The 21,414-nt window shown below is 45.0% G+C and overlaps 1 protein-coding gene across 1 annotated transcript in view; it reads right to left on the reverse strand.

The window, feature by feature from the left end:
• ESPN (espin) overlaps positions 1-21,414 on the reverse strand; it is a 116,552-nt gene that overhangs the window by 92,951 nt on the left and 2,187 nt on the right. Inside the window, exon 2 of the mRNA XM_081870915.1 lies at positions 16,314-16,507. Within this exon, the coding sequence (XP_081727041.1) occupies positions 16,314-16,507 (194 nt within the window). The remainder of the gene's footprint in view (positions 1-16,313; positions 16,508-21,414) is intronic.

The following is a 21,414-nucleotide window of genomic DNA, read 5'->3' on the forward strand; positions in this document are numbered from 1 at the left end:
TGCCTGCTTTATCATAATCCACTTAAGTTTACTTGTATTTACCTGTGTGGACTATAAGCTGTGGAGGAGGAGGGGGCGAGGAGGTCTGGTGCAAATTCCCTTTGATATCAGCTTGTAACAGCAGCCTTCACAAGCTGCATAGATAAACTATGGAACTCACTCCTGCAGGAGGCAGTGATGGCCACCAATCTAGATGGCTTTAAGAGAGGATTAGACAAATTCATGGAGGGAAAGGCAGTATCAGTGGCTACTAGTCATGATGGCTACGCTCTGCCGTCAAAGGCAGAAATGCTTCTAACTACCAGTTGCTGGAAACTACAGGAGGGGAGAGGGCTCTTGTGCTCAAATCCTGCTTGCAAGGTTTCCCACTGGGGCCTCTGGTTGGCCACTGTGAGAACAGGATGCTAAGCTAGATAGGACACTGGCCTGATCCAGAAGATTTTTATGCTCTTCATGCGTCACAGAATTTTCCAAATTTCTTACAGCCTCCTTGCCACCCCTATAAATTGACACCCTTGACTCTTAAACCCAATATCGACTGTGTGATGGTACAATACATCGCTCCCACCTGCGAGCGCTCCAATTGGAGAACAGCCTTTACCAAAGGTGTCATGGGCTTTGAAGACACTCGGACTCAGGACACAAGGGAGAAACATGCTAAGAGGAAGGCATGCTTGGCAAATCCACACCATGATCAACTCTTGCCTGGAAATCAATGTCCCCACTGTGGAAGGACGCGTGGATCCAGATTTGGCCTCCACCAATTCTGTGAATGAGTCACCATGTTTATGGAAGACAATCTTACTCGGCTACGAGTGATCGAAGAAGAAGAAGAAGAAGAGTTTGGATTTGATATCCCACTTTATCACCCTAAGGAGTCTCAAAGCGGCTAACATTCTCCTTTCCCTTCCTCCCTCACAACAAACACTCTGTGAGGTGAGTAGGGCTGAGAGACTTCAAAGAAGTGTGACAAGCCCAAGGTCACCCAGCAGCTGCATGTGGAGGAGCAGAGACTCGATCCCGGTTCACCAGATTACGAGTCCATGAACATATACAATACTCTCCCAAAAAGGCATGGGGCTCTCCAAGGCTTCAGAGAGGACTCTTTAGTGGCCTTACCTCAAGTTGCTAGAGATTGAACCTGGGACCACTGAGCTATGGTTCTTCCCCCTAAAAATGAAGTAAGACTAGCCCTCATGGCTCTGAGTTTAAACAGGAAGTGGTCTTAGACTGTGTCTGATCATTGGTCTATCTGAAGGCAGCCCTATTTAGGAAAGCTTTTAATGTTTGACGGACTATTGTATTTGGAAGCTGCCCAGAGTGGGTGGGGAAACCCAGCCAGATGGGCGGGGTATTAATAATAATAATAATAATAATAATAATAATAACAATAATAATATATCATCATCATCTAACTTAGCACTGTCTATGGTGGTTGGCAGAGATTCTCTAGGATCTCACAGGGATCTCTTGCAGTGAAACCTGAAGATGCTAAAGATTGAACCTGGGACCATCTGCATGCAAAGCAGTTGTTCTGCCACTGAGCTATGACCCATAGCAAAGCAAAGGTACCATCTCTCACTCAGCCAAGGGAGCACAGACCTCCAGGGGATTTGGACACTAAACCTTGAACACACCCTTGGATGGCAGCCACAAAGCCAGCCTCATTGGAGCCCACCACCGGGCAACTGCATCCTGACTCATGCAGAGGCACAACAGGCAACCTCCACTAAAGGAAAGTGATTTTGCTGCCTCTTGGCATTGGGAGTGATCAAATGATTTAACCACATGGCACACAGAGAGCCAATCAGCTGGGGCTCAATGGAAGGTAGGAAGGCCAGAGCAATGAATCATGAAGGCACCGTGGTGCATGTCATGTCAGATGCGTGTCAGTTCATTCAGTCACACAAGTCACGGAACTTGGAAGGGACTGCCTAGGTCATCCAAACGAACTGCTGCCAGTGCTGGAAACCTACTCCTACAGCATCATTGATAGCTGGATGTCCAGTCTCTGCTAAAAAGGTCTCTAACTTTAGCTAGAGAGAGAGTGAATCACCCTCAGAGGCAGCCTCTTCCACTATCAATTAGCTCATACCACTGGGAAGCAACAGAAAACAAGTCTGCACCATCATCTCTGTGGCAGCCCTTCAAATATTTGAAGACGGCTACCATATTACTAGGATGCAGGTGACACTGTGGTCTAAACCACAGGGCCGAGGGCTTGCCAATCAGAAGGTCGGTGGTTCGAATCCCCGTGACGGGGTGAGCTCCCGTTGCTCGGTCCCTGCTCCTGCCAACCTAGCAGTTCAAAAGCACCTCAAAGTGCAAGTAGATAAATAGGGACCGCTCCAGCAGGAAGGTAAACGGTGTTTCCGTGCACTGTTCTGGTTCGCCAGAAGCAGCTTAGTCATGCTGGCCACATGACCCGGAAGCTGTACACCGGCTCCCTCGGCCAATAAAGCGAGATGAGCGCCGCAACCCCAGCGTCGGTCATGACTGGACCTAATGGTCAGGGGTCCCTTTACCTTATTACCACTTAGGCCACATTCACACCCTAATAGGGCTGCCATATTTTGAAGAGCAAAAAAGAGGACACGTTTGCCGACTTTTAACTATGGATTTCTATGATGACTCTCATCATGAAAAGGGGGGCATGTCCTGGGAAAAGGGGACATATGCAACCCTACAATTGCTTTAAGCGTTCATGGCTTCTTCCCCCAAAGAATTCTGGGAGCTGACGTTTCTGAAGGCTGCTGAATTCTCAGAGTGGTTTAACAATCACTCCCTCTTCCCAACTTTGGGAACTGTAGCACAGGAATGAGGGTCAGAAGAACTTGCAACTAAGAACTTGTACCTGAGTATTTATTTATTTCTTCCTCCTCCCCCCCCATTCTATTGTCCTTTTGTGTCATTTTAGATCAACCTGGGGTCCCCAGATGTTCTTGAACTATGGCTCCCATGATCCCTAACCGAAGACCATGCTGGCTATGAATGATGGGAGTTGTAGTTCAACAGCATCTAGGAGCCCGAGGTTGAGAAAGGCTGTTTTAGATTATAATGTTGAGAGCAAGGGCTGCCTTTCTATTCTTTTAAAAGTAACCTGTATGCTTCTCTGGGCTCCTTTTTAAATAAACAGATACATACATAAGTTTCTCATCTAGCTTAAACATACCAATTCCTGCCAACTTTCCTTGTAACAAAGCTTCCAGGTTGCTCAAGACTTGATGATGCAGTGTTACCATTAAGTGTGTGTGTGCTGGCCTTATTTGGGGATGAAATATTTGCCAGAGGTCTGAAACTACCCTTTCCAGTATACTTTACCCCTGCTGGACCTAGGTGTTCCCAGTATGCCACAATTCCATAATATGGCAGAAAAGAATGTAGACCACGGTAGTAGAATAGTTCAGCTATTTTCTTTTCGTTTTTGGATCTCAGCTTTCATTTAATAATTAAAAAAGAAGAAGATCCAGTTCCCAGCAGATGACTGGGAAGACGTGCTGTGGCAATGCCTGCTGAAATCCTGCAAAAAAAGAGGCTAAATAAAATCCTGTAAATAAAATCTCCTGCAGCCATGTGTCTGTGCCTTGAAAAGGTTCTTGCTTCTCCATGCAACTAGCAAAATTATTATCCCTATATAAATTTATATCCCACCCTTCCCCTCAAAGGAACCCAGCGTGGTAAACACACCAGTAATAAAACAATACCAAAAACAAACAAAATCAAAGAGGCATAGCATTGTAGATGGGAACTCCAAAGGTCATCCAGTTCAACCCTGAGCAAGGCACAGTTCAAGAATCCCTAACAGGTGGCCATTTAACACCATGCGAGGGAATCCATTCCACTGTCTTACGGTCAGAAGGTTCCTCCTAACGTTTAGTTGGAATCTCCTTTCAAAAACAATCCCATCTTTTGAAACAACAAAACACAGTTCCAGGACAGGTGCAGCCTCAGAACTGTGCAGGTTATGAAAAGTAAGAAGCTGTGAACACTTATTGGATTTGTATAGTTGGCAGAGCATGAGACTCTTCATCTCAGGGTCACGGGTTCAAGCCCCACATGGGGCAAAATGATTCCTGCATTGCAGGGGGTTGGACTAGATGACCCTCGGGGTCCCTTCCAGCTCTATGGTTCTGTGATTACGATCTAACGCCAGTTACAGATTAGGAAAGTACATTGAATGGGTTTGCATTGTTTCCAGTCTCCACTTCAATGCAACCAAGTCCCATTTCCTTTGGTGCAGCCCTGAAACAGCCTGGCCAGAGAATTTTAACTTAACAAACAAGGGGGTTGCATACAAACCACTCTGAGTTGTATTTTGTTTTGTTTTTCAATTTTTTTGAAATGATGATGATGATGATGATGATGTTAGCCCTACCCAGAGTAGACCTATTGAAATTAATGGGCATGGCTAAGATGGCTCCATTGATTTCAATGGGTCTACAATTTAGTTGGACACAACCCGCTCATTGTATATCATTTCCCAGAAGGCCTTCACCTTAGGGCATGTCCACCAGAGGTGGAAGAATGTTCCTTCATTTTCTTTACATTTCCAACATTTATTGTCAGACGAATGGTATATTTTGGCAAGTTTAACTGGGGTCATGTACCATCTATATATCATTTTCATAACATTTTCCTTCAGAGCATTACATGCAGTGAAGTTCAACCCAGTGGTCCACAACCTTTCCCAGTCCTCGAACATAATGTTATGCCCAATATCCTGTGCCCATTTTATCATAGCCGATTTAACCATTTCGTCTTGTGTGTTCCATTTTAGCAGCAAGTTATACATTCTAGATAGTACCTTGGTTTTGGGTTCTAGCAATTCTGTTTCTAACTTCGATTTCTCCACCTGGAACCCTAACTTTTTGTCATTTTTAAAAACTTCTTTAATCTGAGCATAATGTAACCAGTCTCGCACCTTATCCTTCATTTTCTCCAAACTCTGCAATTTCCAATTGTCTCCATCTTTTTCTAATAATTCCCAATATTTTGGCCATTTGGCCTCCATATTGGGTCTTTTTAGGGCCTTAGCCTCCAGAGGTGAGAGCCACCTTGGAGTTTTGTTTTCCAATAAGTCTTTATATTTCGTCCAGACATTGAACAGTGCTTTCCTGACAATATGGTTCTTAAAGGCCTTATTGATCTTAACTTTATCATACCATAAGTATGCATGCCAACCAAAAGCATTGTTAAAACCTTCCAAGTCCAGCACGTCAGTGTCTTCGAGAAGTAGCCAATCTTTTAGCCAACAGAAAGCTGCGGCTTCATAGTACAACTTTAAGTCTGGCAGGGCAAAGCCACCTCTTTCTTTCGCATCTGTTAATATCTTAAACTTAATTCTGGGCTTTTTGCCCTGCCAGACAAATTTAGATATATCTTTCTGCCACTTCCGGAAGCACTCCGTTTTGTCCACAATCTGTAATGTTTGAAACAAAAACAACATTTTTGGCAATACATTCATCTTAATAGCAGCAATTCGGCCTAACAAAGAAAGCTTCAATTTTGTCCAACTATCCAAGTCTCTCTTAATTTCAGACCAACATTTTTCATAATTGTCCTTAAATAGACTCAGGTTTTTTGCTGTTATGTTTACCCCTAGGTATTTTACTTTTTTAACCATAGTTAGTTCTGTTTCTCTCTGAAACCTTTCCGACTCTGTATCTGTCAAATTTTTCCCCAACACTTTAGTTTTCTGTTTATTTAATTTAAATCCTGCCACCCGACCAAAATCCTGTATCAGTTGTAATACTCTTTTCGTACTAGATTCTGGCTCCTGCAGAGTCAAAACTAGGTCATCTGCAAAAGCTTTCAATTTGTATTGTTTCGCTCCGACCTGAATCCCTTCCACCAACCGGTCCCCTCTGATCAAGTTCAAGAGCACCTCCAGAACCGAAATGAATAACAAAGGGGAAATCGGGCAGCCTTGTCGTGTTCCTTTTTCAATTTTGAACTCTTCTGTAACCACATTGTTAACTATCAGTTTGGCCTTTTGTTCTGAATATATTGCGTCAATCCCATTCTCAAACCCCCGTCCCACTCCCATTTCATTCAAATTTCCCTTCATAAATTTCCAAGAAATATTGTCAAAGGCCTTCTCCGCATCTATGAAAATTAACACTGCTTTTGTATTTATGTCTGTTTGCAAAAGTTCCAAAACGTCAATAATGTTCCTAGTATTTGCAAACATATGTCTACCTGGGAGAAAGCCTGCCTGGTCTTTATGAATTACTTCATTAAGCACTCTTTTGAATCTACTTGCCAAAATGTCTGCAAATATTTTGTAATCCACATTCAAAAGGGAGATGGGACGATAGTTTTTGAGTTGTGTCTTTTCAGCTTCAGATTTTGGTATCAATGTGATAAAGGCTTCCTTCCACGATTCCGGCGCCTTCTTCCCTTCCATAATTTCATTACAGACCTCCATCATTGGTTGGGTCAGATAGTCTTTTAATGTCTTGTAATACTTGGAGGTCAAACCGTCTGGCCCTGGAGATTTGCCCAGTTGCATGTTCTGGATAGCTTGTTCAATCTCTTGTTGTGTTATTTTGTTGTTCAGGATTAATCTGTTTTTTTGTGACAACTTTGTTAATCCATTTCTTTCCAGAAATTGTTTAATCTCAACCTCATCTTGCGGCCCTTGAGTGTATAATTTTTTAAAGTATCTCTGGAAGCACTTTCTAATTTCCATGGGGTTCTGGATATTTCTTCCTTCAATTTCTAGGTTTGTAACTGTATTTAATTTCTGTCTCTTCTTCAACTGCCAAGCTAGCAGTTTTCCACATTTATTTGCCGATTCAAAAGTTTTTTGTTTCATTAATTTAATCTTCCATTCTATTTCTTGGTTTATCAATTTAGAATATTGGGCTTGATATAGTTTAATTTCTCTCAGAATCGGCTGTGACTTCGGGTTTGATCTTAATTTCTTCTCCAATTCTTTAATTTTCTGCAAAATCTTATCTTTCCTTTCATTTTGTGTTCTTTTCTTTACAGTGTTCTGTTGTATCAAGAACCCCCTCATCACAGCTTTGCTTGCGTCCCAGATAATTCTTTTTTCCACCGTAGTGTTCATATTTATTTCAAAATAATCCTTCAAGGTTTTTTGGGCCTTCTTGAGAATCTCCTGATCTCTAAACAAGCTATCATTCATCTTCCATCTAAAGGAGCCGGTTGGCAATAGTGTCATATCCATCTTCAGCGCATTATGGTCGGAGCAGGTCTTTGGGCAGATTTCCACTTTTCTGACCTTGGGTGCCAGACCTCTAGATATCCATATTTGGTCGATTCTTGTCCAAGTCAGTTGGGCTTCAGAGAAGAATGTTCCCTCTCTTCCCAGGGGGTTCTTAGTTCTCCAAATATCAATCCAGTCCATATTGTCAGCCATTTCAAAAAAGGTCTTTGGTAGTCTGCCGTCTTTTGTAACGTTTTGATTTTGTGACTTATCCATGTTTGTCGATACGACCCCATTCATATCTCCCATCATAATAATGTTGTTGTAGTCCAGATAGTCCAGCATAGTCTCATGCAACTTCTTGTAAAATTCCGATTTCCCGTCATTTGGTGCATAAATTCCTAATATCAGAATCTTTTCTCCTTGGTGTTGTATCTCAATTCCTAATATTCTTCCATGTTCATCTTTGAATAAGAATTTAGGTGACAGGCTCTCTTTTGCATATATCACCACTCCTCGCTTCTTTACTCTGTCCGAAGATATAAATTCTTGGCCAAGTCTTTTGTTTATTAACACCTTTCTATGGAGCCTAGTCACGTGTGTTTCTTGTAAGCAGATAATATCCAATTGTTCTTTTTTTAATATATGAAAAATTTTCCTCCTTTTTTCCGGGATATTGCAGCCATTAATGTTCCAACTCAAAAGTTGCAGAGACATCCTGAATAAATCTGGTTATTTTTCAAGGGGTGGTATCTTGTTCAGAGAATCTTCAGAGTCCAAGGGTGCAGATGCCTCTGGTGTTTCAGGCCCTGGAAGTTGATCAATTCCTTTGTGAAGGTCCTCTCCGTATACGTTCAGAAATTTATCTCTGTCTTCCGATGTTCTGATTTTGATCTTCTTCCCTCTAAAGGTAAAAGATAGTCCTTGAGGAAATTCCCACCTAAAGATGATTGAATTCTTCCTTAGTAGTCTTGTCAACTCCAAATAGTCAGATCTAAGATCTAGCAGTTGTTTAGGAATATCCTTGTAGATCTCAATTCTTTTGTCCAAAATGTCCAGTGACTTTCCGTAGTGTAGGCCCACTCAAATAGGGCCTCCTAGAGGAGGTTGGAACTCTGGAGAAAAATACCTTTCAGCCCTCCCCACTGCAAGGGCAGACCATTTAAAATTCTTTACCCAGCATATAAAATAAACATATCTCCAAATTATGGTAATAATAAATATGATAATATCTGCATCTGTTGAGAATCTTAACATCCCAATGACTATTATCAATAATATGAGCACCCACAAGACTGTTGCTGAATGAGCTAGGCACTCTAAAATTTACAAGTTGCGCGTGCAACACAACACAATGTATATCACACTGCAACTTTGCTGTGTTTGCACGGGGTTCGCTTATGAAAAGCTACAAGTGTGACTGCACATAACAAGAGGAGGCTGGAACGTCGCATACCGTCAAAAACGCAGGAGTGAATGTTTGTATAGAGTTGCAAATATTCAGAAATGCACAAATTCGCAAGCTGCTATTCAGAACTCTCCTTATATTTTGTTAAGAACTGCATCAAATAGACACAAGATGCCCAGGCCCCAGGAATTTGTACTTGCTTCCCGGTGCACATTTTGCCCGAGGTGTTTGCAAAACAGCTTCCGTGGCACGAGACCCAAAGCATGGGCAGGTTTTTAATTACCACGCCAGGTTCCTTCTCTCCATCCAGGTTATTTATAGGTCTATCACACTCGCTCATCATGGAAAATGAGATTAAATGGCCCATAATCTGCAAAGCACAGATCCAGCCGACCTGCTTTAATGTCGGGCAGTGATTTTACCATCAACTCCTTGCTTCAACAGTATTTCTGAACTGGCACCTCAACAACCACATTGCTGGCACCGAGCTCAGCACTGTGACGGGCCTGCAGAGATCTTGGGGATCTCAGCTGCCAGCCCCAAAAGGGGTATAGTTCAATTTGGGGACAGAGGCGGCTAAGGATTTGACCCCAGTCAGGTCACTGTTTAATCTAGGGACAGGTTTGTGGGCCTACAGAACACAGAAGCACGTATCTAGCAGGAAATCTGCAGCTTGTGTGAGGACAACACTAGGACCCAGCTGTATCTTAAGATTTCAGTGGATATTTGTTTTATTTCTTAAATTATGGCTAACAGTGCAAACCCCATAAGGCAAGGGCAGCGGGGCACTTTACAAGGGGGAATCCCTTAATTGTTGGGAGGAGAAGAGTGACATTCAATGCATTGATCTCCTTGTTGGAAAGAGGTGATCTAAACAGACAGTGTGGTGTAGTGGTTTCAGTGCTGGATTAGGACCTGGAGAGACCAGGGTTCGAATCCCTACACAGTCATGAAACCCACTAGGTGACCTTGGGCCAGTCTATCTCTCTCAGCCTAACCTACCTCACAGGGTTGTTGTATGGGTAAAATGGGGATGAGGAGAACTATAAGAAGAAGAATGAAAACGAGAACAACTTATTATTGGTACCCCACCCATCTGACTGGGTCGCCCCAGCCACTCTGGGCAGCTTCCAACATATATAAAAACACAATAAGACATTAAACCTTAAAAAGCTTCCCTATACAAGGCTGCCTTCAGGTGCCTTCTAAAGGTTGTGTAGTTGTTACTCATCTCCTTGAGTGGGTGCCACTACCAAAAAGGCTCTCTACCTGACTATGTATGCTGCCACGAACTTCTTTGAGAAAGTGGGATGGTGATGGTGATGATGATGATGTAAACTGGTGCAAACATGAATATGCCATCTAGCAGGTATTTTTCAGGATCCTGTGGTGCTGTTCCAACACCTGAAACCTGCACTCTGTGCATTTTCTGCTCAGTTGCTTCCCACCAGCACAAGTTGTAAATGCAGAGAGGATGAGTCTGCCAGTGGCTATTTGCCACAATACCTAAATCACAGAACCTCCAACTATAGGGGGAGTCTATCTCTGAATACAAACTGCAAGGCCCAGACAACAGAGGGTAGTCATTATGTGAACATAACAGATTTGCCGATTTACAAGATACCACCATGAGACGCAAGTCCATAAAACTCACCATAAAACATTGCTTTCAACCAGCTTTACTGTGTCATGGGTACAAGAAACCACAATATATATTTATTTTTTAAAAAGCAAACTCTCCCCACCCTGATGGCTGAATATCCTCCTCTGGGAAATTATGCTCTAACATTCAGCAGAATCAAGCAAAGATTTTCCAGTGCTGTATTCCATGCCAGAAGCAAAAAGAAGAACGACAAAAAACTACCCTTCCCCACATGTAGAGGAGTCACCTTGCAAGAAGGGGATCTCCTAGAGATTTTCCTTGGCAAATTGGAGCGGTAGTGCATCCAAACTTGTTAAAAAAATAAATATCCACCTGCAGGTGGAAGTGGTAAAGCTCTACAACTTCTTGGTTATTTAGGTCAAAACAAAATAAAAAAATTCCTTCCAGTAGCACCTTAAAGACCAACTGAGTTAGTTCTAGGTATGAGCTTTCGTGTGCATGCACACTTCTTCAGATACGTGTGCATGCACACGAAAGCTCATACCTAGAACTAACTCAGTTGGTCTTTAAGGTGCTACTGGAAGGAATTTTTTTATTTTGTTTTGACCATGGCAGACCAACACGGCTACCTATCTGTAACTTGGTTATTTAGGGTGTTTGAGGCCCTCCCCAAAGAGCTGATTGTTGAGGAACACGCCCAATTAAAATTAGAGGAATGCTTCACTCTTTGAGAAACAGGTTCCAGTTTTCAGGGTGACCTCAGTTAAATGTCCTCTATGGGGTCCTCTTCTGCATTGCCTCCTCCAGAAAGCCAGAGTATTGGACTAGGGCCCGTGAGAGACCAGGGTTCAAATCCCAGCTCAGCCATTAAGCTCACTGGGTGTGACTTTTGGGCCAGTCATTGCATCTCTCAGCCTAACCTACCTCACAGGGTTGTTGTGGGGAATTAAATGAGAAAGGGGTGAACCATGTGTGCAACCTTGTGCTCCTTGGCAAAAAAACAGCGGTGGGACAGAAAAGCAATAAGCACAAAATAATAATAATACAGTAATACAGGCTAATCTGGCAGCTCACGGCCATCCGTCACCACTGCCGTTGAAAAAATCTCCCACTAGCCCCTGCCCCTGATGGAGAATTGTGGGAGATTTAATATGTTAGCACACAGCATGAGGTCCTGGCAGGTGCCCCCAAGGCATCTAGTGGTGACACCAGACCCAACTCTTACAGACGTTTCACTTATGAAGCAGGAAAGACTTGCCTGCGGTCAGAAATGTTACAGATCAGAGCGTGCCTCCTGACTAAAGCAAGCCAACACAGAGCAGAGAGAAACTCACACAGAGACTCAATGAGCAGCAGCCTCTGAGACAGGCAATTCTGCTGCATCTGAAGTGATTGCTCAGTTGCCCCCGCCCCCCATGCAGAGAGGCAACAGGGGAAAAAGGAGCAGAGACTCACTCAGAGACACATTGATCCTCCTCCTCTGTTGATGGACTGTTTGGGCTTACAGGACCTCTGAATGTTGTAACATATTTCCCACGGTGCCTATTTTGGGGGATTACTGGCTTAATCAATTGGACTCCTCACATGACTTTGGGCTAGGGGCCAAATGTCGACGTCAAGACCTCAGGACTCTCCTTGGGCCAGGAGTTGCCAACCTGGTGCCTGCAGGCACCCAGACTCTGAGCTTTCATTGGGGATGGGATGGGAAGTAAAACTCTAGGCGTCTTAGAAAAAAGGTTGTGAAGCAAAATGTGCTGGTATCCTTCTAAGTGATATCCACATGGTTTTGGCCAATGAGCAAAGTCAGAGCTGTGATTGGTAAGCGGGTGGTTTGGACATCAGGCAACAGGAATCCTAAACAACTGCTGTTCCCCACTCCCCTTCAGTGTGTTATTCCCTCACTCCACATGGTAGCCATTTTGTGACTGCCTCCAAATTCAAAAGGTGTCCACTGATCCAAAAAAGCTGGCGAACCCTGTCCTAAGCCATGCCCCGTCTTCCCTGACCATAGCCCCCACCAGCCCTACTCCAACCCCCCTCCTGAAGCAGCTTTGCCTGTCTAGAATGTGCTCTTGAACTGTGACCATGTTTCTTGTCTGCCGGGATAAAGAGGTGGGTTTGAGGAGGACCTGGCTTGAATAGAGCCTAGTGTGTACAGGTAAGGGTCACACTCAATGGAGGCCCATTTTGGCATCCATTCCTGCCCACCATTAACATGTGACCTACAGGAAGTTTGCTCTGTGGAAATGCCGCCAAACCCCACCCCCCAACTGCCCCCAAAGTGACCATATACCAGCACATACGCCCAGTGGCAAAAATATGTCTTCCTATATACAATGAAGGCAAGGCTGTCATCACGCAGCCCCTGTTGGAGTATCTATAGCGCTGCATCACAATCCTGGATTTGCATGGGTCACGAAGAGTCGGACACAACTAAACGACTAAACAACAACAAGAAAACAAAGGAGAAGGCAGGTTGCACAGGGCCAGTGACCATGGGCTGAGAGTGAGAATGGGGGACACTGACAGGGGGAAAGAGGTGGTTCAAACAACAGCAGAAGTTTGAGTAAAGCAGAGATGGAAGGAACCGAGAGGGGAATGGTGATTTTAAACAACAGCAGGGGTTTAAGTAAAGGACATGAATATAGTTGGGTCGATAAAGCATCCCTGATCCCACTTTGAGAGCCACTGTTATCACAATTGTTGCCGTCATATTGTTGTGGAAGAGCTGCAGGATGTTCACAAATTTATCCGGGCAGCTGATTTTCAGAAGGACAGTCCACAAGGCAGTATGATTTAGTGCCAAGGGCCTTAGTTCGGTCAATAAACACCATATACAGGGGTTGGTTGTGCTCCCTGCATTTTTCTTGAAGCTGTCAAGCAGTGAATATCATATCCACTGTCCCCCTAGAACAGACATGCCCCAACTCCAGATGTTTTGGGACTACAACTCCCATCATCCCTAGCTAACAAGACCAGTGGTCAGGTGGGAGTTGTAGTCCCAAAACATCTGGAGGGCTGAGTTTGGGGATGCCTACCCTAGAAGGTCGAAAACCATTTTGAGATTCAGGAAGGGTTTTCTTGGATATAGTTAGGAGACAGTTTGCTAAGATCCTTTCAAGAATTTTGTCAGCTGCAGCGAAGAGAGAGATGCCTTGATAGTTTCCGCAATCCGTTCTATCACCTTTTTTAAAAGAGATTGATAATTGTGGCATCCCTAAAGTCTGCTGGGATCTCCTCTCTCTCCCAATGAGCTTGTGAAGTTGTTGTAAGGGTTCAATTCTGCCCACTTTGAAGACTTCGGCAGGTATCCCCATCAGGTCCACTGGCTTTGTGTTGTTCATTTCGTTAATGACTGTGCACGAACACACCCAACAAACCTTGACGGTGGTGGACTCTCCTCCATCGGAGGGTTTTTAAATTTGTGATTCCTGCATTTGCCGGGGGTTGGACTAGATGACCCTTGGGATCCCTCCCAAGTTCACAATTGAAAGATTCTGTGTTTCTGCTTGGAAATACGCAGAAGTCACACCATCCACATGGCTCCCCATTCTTCCCTCTGCATTTACTGCACATGGAAGGGTTCCCCACCCCCCACCCCAGTTCTTCACATTTGGCTAACCATCCCTCCCTTGCAGGCGGCTTAATCCATTTACATAACCTCCGGCAGAGACAAAGGCGGCTGTGTTATCGCCCCTTTGCAAAAGCACCATGTGCAAATCCTCGGCTGCACCACGTCTGCACAAGGGAGCAATATTTCCATCAAGATCTAAACCTGGCTTTGTTGGTGCCCTGTCAAAAGAGCAAGCATTTGACTTCACGCCATGATAAAGCTGTCATCGGAGGAGAAAGGCAAGCAGGGCTTAACAAACGGGAACAAATCTTCACGGCAGTCAAGACGGACAGGCAGCCTCTTCCCTGGCTGTTTGCTGAAATCGGGTTTCACTGTTATGGTAGGACAAGGCAGCGGAGTGGGGGTGGGGGGCAGATCTCGCTGAAACGCCAGCAGGCCAATAAGTGTAGTTACAGGCTGTTACCTACATTTACTACAAAAAGGGCCATTTCACAGGGCCACAAAGGAGGATGAATTTCTTCAGACCTGCAGCTCAGGGGTGGGTAACTGCCAGCCCACAAGTAAAATCTGACCTGGCACAAGTCCCAATTTGGCCCATGAGGCTATTTTCCTCAAACCGTGCCAACCTGCTCCACACAGGTACAGGGCAGGCAGAGACAATGTTAGAAACTCAATTAAATAAGTTAGGCACCAGATGGCTCCATAAAACCAAGGTTACAGTCGCCAAAATGGAATGTCAAGTTGTCATTTTTGGTCAAGATGGCTCTAAAGATGACTGTGATAGATGATCAGTTAGACATCTGGCTAGTTCAGATGACAGCCTTGAGCTTGGTTAAGGGCTCCGAGAACTTAGAGAAGAAGAGTCACTTTATTCGGGGATAGTCTGCATATGTATAAATTGGCCTATTCCTGCAGGGTGTGGCATGAGTGTGTGAAAACAGTCCGGATCCAGAGATCCCCAGGCATGCACCTGGATTGTGGAGGTGTCAGGCGCCATCGTGGCTCCCAGGCATCGTCACTTGGTCACAAGCGGCCGATTGCCAGGTGCAAAATGCGCCTGCAACCTGGCTAATTTTGAACACTGGGAAGAGATGCAGCCAGCTTGGTTGTGCAACTGAATTTCCTATGGGGAACTAGATTGCACAGCTGATCCCTGCAGAAAGCATGCCGGAAGTCACCACCTATCAGCCGATGGGTGGTGATTTCCATCTTGTTGGATTGGCTGTGCAAGAGGGAGCTCAGTCACGCAGCCAATCCCTGCAACAGATTTCAGCTAATGGGAAGCAACTTCAAGCATGCTGATCTGCAGCACTCCAAAGCAAAGCCCTGCAAGGTGCTTTGAAGTCCCCTGATGTCATTGTAATGTCTGGTGATTTGCAAGCTTTGGCCACCTATCAAATTTAGCCTACAAGGGTTAAGGGAGATAAGGACCTGGACCCACAGCCAAGTTCACCTTAGAGACACATATTGCTGCATGCAATGCATTTTTGTATACTACCTCCACCAATTTATGCATCTTTATGCATCCTTCACCCTAGTGTAAGCACTGCATGGCTGCATTGCAAAGAGGAAGCCTACAGATGTGGGTCAGCAGCAGAACCAGGAGCCTGTCTTGCGGACCAGCCTGAAAAGAGATGGCTCTATGAGCCACTTGGAGGAAGTAGACTTGATGCTCAGTCCTGCTCCCAAGGCTGGGAACTTGAACTTGCCCTTCTGCCATGCCATCATTTTGCCAGGGTCCCTCTACCCAGAGGCAGCAGGCTTGCTCCAAACCTGGGTCCTTAAAAAACTCCAAATAGCTTCCCACGGCCTTGCTTGCTTTGGGGACCAAACAAGCTAAAGAAATAAAAAGCTAGGTCTGCAGGTTAAAAGGATAGGATGTTTCTTTCTGCCATTCTTCATTTTTTATTTGCAAGATGTTTTGCTTTTTTAAAATGGGATTTCATCTCCCCTGCCCACCCACCCCCATTACACACCTCTGCAGTTCAAAATGGTGCAGCCCATTCTATCACCAAGATCTGCAACAAACGAAGGCCAGCCCAAAGCAATGAGGAATGTGGGGGAGGACTGTCATTTGTGTGAGAACCAGCTGCAGAGAATACAGACCAGCCTCTCAAACACAAAGAGGCAGCAGCCCAATTTCGGCCGCTGAGACAGTTTAGATCATTTTGCACAGCCATGTGGAGTAGTCACCACACTCCATTTTTCATACTGCACACTTGGGGTGAGGGCAAGGAGGTGGGTCCTGCCATTTCAAATTCTGGCCACAACAAGGGCCGCAAATTCTCCAGCAGCTTTCTCTAGCATGCACACTCCTAATGCTGTTTCCTTCTGTAGTTCAGAACCCAAAACCATGTTGCTTTCCAAATTAAAACATGCAGTTTGGACATCACAACCAAAGGAGAATTAATCACACAGCAGATTGTCAGCGGGGGGAGAGGGGGGGACTGCTAGTGGGAGTGAGCCAAAGAATGCCACGGTCCCACCAATGGGCCAAAAGAAACCTAAGCAACTCACTAGTCCCTACTGAGGAACAAACTTGCTTTTGATCTCTTACCTGGGGCAATGCCCAATGAGGAGTCGCAAGGAAGGGAAGTCTCCTTTGGCTGCTGCATAATGAACAGGTAAAGCACCCGTGTCTGTGGCTGCCAGCGGGTCGCTGCTCCCGAAGCGCAAAAGCCAGTCGATCACTTCGTGGTGCCCAAAGCGGGCAGCCAGATGCAAGACAGTGGCACCAGAGTTGTCTGTGTCCTGCAAGTCATGGAAACACAACCAAGAGGGTCAAGAGTCACCTCCATTGAATGCACAGGATGCTAAGAAGCAGAAGCCATTAGCACAGGATTTTCAAGCTTTGGAGAGGTGGGTGGGTGTTGGAAACCTGGGACACATTACCAAGGATGGCAAAGATTTAAAGCAGGAGCGGAAAGACCCAAAAGATTATCTGATCTAATCCCCTGCAATGAAGGAAGCACAACTGAGTATCTTGCAAATGACAGGGCTGGCCCCTGACATTTTTGCTGCCTGAGGCAGAAGGAAAATGGCTCTTCCCCTCACCAATACCATGCACAGAAACTAAGTGGATGACAACACTGGTCATGGAACACTGCAGACCCTCCAAGTGTCCCTATTCTCCAGTGACACTCCTGGATTTACAGAAGCCACCCTGATTTCTGATTTGATCCTGGAATGTCCCGCTTCCCTTAGGACGTCCCTATTTTCACCAGAGAAGTGTGGCAGGGTATGGAGTTAGGTCAGCAGTTCAAATCTGCGCAAAGGGGTGAGCTCCTGTCATTTTGTCCCAGTTCCTGCCAACCTAGCAGTTTGAAAGCATACCAGTGCAAGTAGATAAATAGGTACTGCTGTGGCAGGAAGGTAAACAGTGTTTCCGTGCGCTCTAGTTTCCATCACAGTGTCCCGTTGCTCCAGAAGCGGTTTAGTCATGCTGGCCACATGATCCAGAAAGCTGTCTGTGAACAAATGCCTGCTCCCTCGGCCTCAAAGCAGAGATGTGCACTACACCCCATGGTCAAATTTGATTGGACTTAACAAAGGGGTCCTGATGGAGTTATGTGACATACACATCCTGAACCAAGAATATAACTATACACCCTTCTGAAGACGTCTGAAGGCATCCCTGTATGAGGAAGTTTTAAAATGTTTTATTATGTTTTTATTCATGTTGGAAGCCACCCAGAATGGTTGGGGCCACCCGGTCAGATGGGTGGGGTATAAATAAAATAGTAATCACTATCATGGCCTATGTCCTTTTAAAATGTGGGGGGTTTTGGGGGGGGGTTATTGGGTTGTTTTTTATATTTTGATTATAAATTTTCTAGTTTTATATTTTGATTTTGTTCTGTGAGCCGCCCCGAGACCTGTGGGTATAGGGGGGAATATAGATTCAATGAATAAATAAAAATAAATAAATAAATCATCATCACCATTCTCATTTTTATGGTTGTTGAAAATAGGACGTCCCTATTTTCATTGGAAAAATGTTGGAGGGCGTCATAGTGTCCCCCACTACACCTGAAGGACAGCAACCTGGCTTAAGGGGCACAAGGAAGGCCACCACACACACACACACAGAGAGAGAGAGAGAGAGAGAGAGAGAGAGAGAGAGAGAGCTTTGTTCTCCATCATCATCGCCCTGCTGCCTATGGTAGCCAGCCACCTCACTCTGACTAATGAAAGGAATGGCCCTGAGCATGGCAAATATAATGCAGCAACTTGGGGCAAGATGCAACTGAAATGGTGCTTTGCAAAAAGTTGTTTTCAGCAGCAGAATTTTAGTTTGTTCAGCCCCTCCTCCTTATTTTACATGATGTATTTTTGCCCTGCTAATCACTGCTCACTGATCAGTGGAATTTCTGCTCATAGGACACGCAATGAAGGGCAGGCCCATTCCCTGGACTCTGAAAGCCACCAGGCACACAAGTTATACTATTCCTAGCCCACCTTTGCAGGCTTTAAAACACACACACACACACACACACACACACACACACACACACAGCTGAAATGTTGCCAACTAACCATTTTTTCAGTACTTGTACAATCTGAGACCTCCCACTTTACACACGAATGCTGGCATTGATTTGACTTGCTCCCAGCAGAGTTTCAGCATTCAGGTTTGGCCTAAGAAAACCATGAATTCACAATGGGGCTCCGGGACCTGTGTTAAGATGGTCCTTTCCTACCCAAGAGAAACAGTCAACAAGGAAGGGTTTTTCGTCAAAGGTGGTGGCATCCCACTGGCCTCTGCCCTCCCAACCCCCCCCCCCAATTCCCAAAAACCATGTGAAAATCTTGGAGGTACTTGGCAGACTGTTTAATCATTTTTTCCTGTCCATTGTAGCAATTTGTAAATCAGTATTGCATATTTATTTATACCCTGCCTTTTCCCCCTGATGGGACACAAGGCGGCTGTGCTAGATGTTGTATGGTATTACAGGTGTGCTGTGGACCACCCAAATGAAGCTTGCGGACCACAGTTTGGAGGAATCCCTAAAAGGGGGGGGGTTCCAACCCCACGGGAATACATGAGCGACAATGCCAATCCTTTCTTGGTTATCTCAGTTCCCTGCCTGGACTAGAACACCTTACACTTCAGTTCCATTCAATAATTGCACCAAACCATGGAAAAGAAAGATAAAGTGTGGTACTGTATATAGGATGCTTTCGCATTAACAACCACAGTCTGTGGTCACCTGGCAAATTGGCATCAGAAACCAGGGTCTGAAGGGGCTTTTCAAACCACAGTTTGCGATCTACGGTTTGGCATATGTCTGAACTGACAATCCACAGAGGCACTTTTCTGTCTTGGGAGGTGGGTGGAGATGGCTGCTGCAACAAGATGCTGGAGTGATGGAAAACAAAAGAAATCAACCAGCTCCAAAGCCTGGTTTGCCCATTGTATATTTGGAAGCCCAAACCAACGTTCTGGGTTCTAAATTGCGTTCTGTGCAAACCTTGGTTAGGTGTGTTGCCTGAACTGAGTAAACCATGGCAGAGGCTCCGTCCAAACAATGGCTCTGTATCTTTCCTGGTCCACTCTTCTCTAATCAATGCACATGCAGAACATTTCAGTCCAAAATTCACATAATTTCAAAATGATCAGGAGTGGGCTTGTGAGATCCGTTTTGATGATTTTTTTTTACTAGAAACCAGTTCCACCAACCACATGCAAAAGACATACACTGAAGAGTTCTGAGCCCAGGTATTTGTTTGGAGCACCAGAAATGAATGGGGCTCACAATCCTTCCATGCAAAAATCCACACCAAGTTTCCTTCATATCTGGGAAAGGCCACAACTCAAAGGCAGAGCATCTGCCTTGCATATAGAAGGTCCTGGGCTCACTCCCCAGCATCTCTCCAAGTAGGGCTGGAAGAGAGCCTTGCTGCCCGTCAGTGAGAAGGACCAATCTGTCAGAGCTGGCATAAAACAGCTTTCTATGTTGGGGTGGAGCTGTTGTTTTGTGCCCAAGCGTAAGCAGAAGGTCCCAGTTTTGGCTCGCATCATTCAGATAAGACTTGGAAAGACTTTCCACCTGGAATCCCGAGGAGCCTTCACTTTTGTTTCTGGCCCTCCCCAGCCCTGGCATGAGAAAAGATTGCCTACCCCTTGCTTTAATGGGTGAAGATGCCCTTATGAATTGAACTCAGAACCTCCTGCATCCAAAGCAGGTGTTCTAGGCTTCACCTCTTCTCCTGGTGCCCCAGCCTACTCACGCCGACGTTGGAACAACTTTAACCACCTTCATTGGAAAGATGTTCAAGACAAAAAACCACAGTCCTCCTTGGTGGAAACCATTTCCATTTCTTGCAAACCAGATTAGGTTTGATGAGGCCCTAAGCTTCTGAAGGGAATGGGGCCCTTTATATGTCCAGCTGTCCTTCGTCAACAACAAATTGTCACTGTTTTTTGTGTTGAATATATGATATATGGTAATTTATGGACCTAATAGGTATCTAAAGCCATTTGCACATAACAAAATATGTGATATTTTAGGGAGCAGGCTAGCAGGCAAGGCCCATTCCTTACATCATAGGAGCCTACACAAAACACTGTTGCTGTATGTAAGGTAAGGTCGAGGGAGCCGGCGTACAGCTTCCGGGTCATGCGGCCAAAATGACTAAGCCACTTCTGGCGAACCAGAGCAGTGCACGAAAACTTTGACGTGCTTTCGAACTGCTAGGTTGGCAGGCGTGGGGGCTCGTCCGTTGCTGTATGTAGGTTTTATTTTATTTGTTTTTTATCTTATATTTTAGAAATGTACATCCAGTGGGGGTTTTTTTTCTTTAATTTTTTTGGGGGGGACCCCAAGTGAGTGGGGCCCTAAGCTATAGCTTGTTTAGCTTATACGTAAATCCAGCACTGGTCGCAAATCTTTTTTGATTTTACTGTTTTGTAAACGCTCTGAGGAGTTGTTGTTTTACAATCAAGCGGTGTGTAATTTTTTAACGGAAGAAATAAATAACAAATGAACTTGGCATTTTAACGCAAATCAAGCAGTGCAATGGAAACATGCCAATTGCCTACCATACAGTAAAGGTCATTTTACAGCACGGTTGGATTTTAGCATGTGCTTGGAGTTGTAAGGAGCAGTCTTAAGAGTCTTTCCTAGTGCTACATGGAGATGCCTTCAGGGGTTAAAGGTGGGACCTTCTGCATGCACAGCATCTATAGTTCCATCCCTGAGCTATAGATGCTCCAGCTGAACAATAAAAATTGCCTTATACCAAACCAGAATATTGGCCCATGTAGCTCAGTGCTGTGTGTGACCTGGTGCCTGCCAGATACTTTGAACTACAATTACCATAAGCCCAAGCCAGGTTGACCTGGGCTAGGGCTGATAGGGGTTGCAGTGCAAAACATCTAGAAGGCACCAGACTGCAAAGGCTGCTGCTGTACACTGACTGGCAGCAGCTCCCAGGGTTTCAGGCAGGGCTCTATCCCAGCACTACCTGGAGCTGCAGAAGAACTGGACCTGGGACCTTCTATAGTACATGGAAAGTGGGAGCTCTACTGCTGAGAAGCTGCCCCTCCCCAGGTCATGGAGAAATACTCTGGCAGGGAGCCAGACTGCATTTCCCTGTCAATCAAGCATTCAGAGGTCAACACAGGTTTCCTTCAGTGTCTAGGGTGACATCTAGTC

This window comes from Podarcis erhardii (genome assembly GCF_964252035.2).
Source record: "Podarcis erhardii genome assembly, chromosome: 7".
NCBI lineage: Eukaryota > Metazoa > Chordata > Lepidosauria > Squamata > Lacertidae > Podarcis > Podarcis erhardii.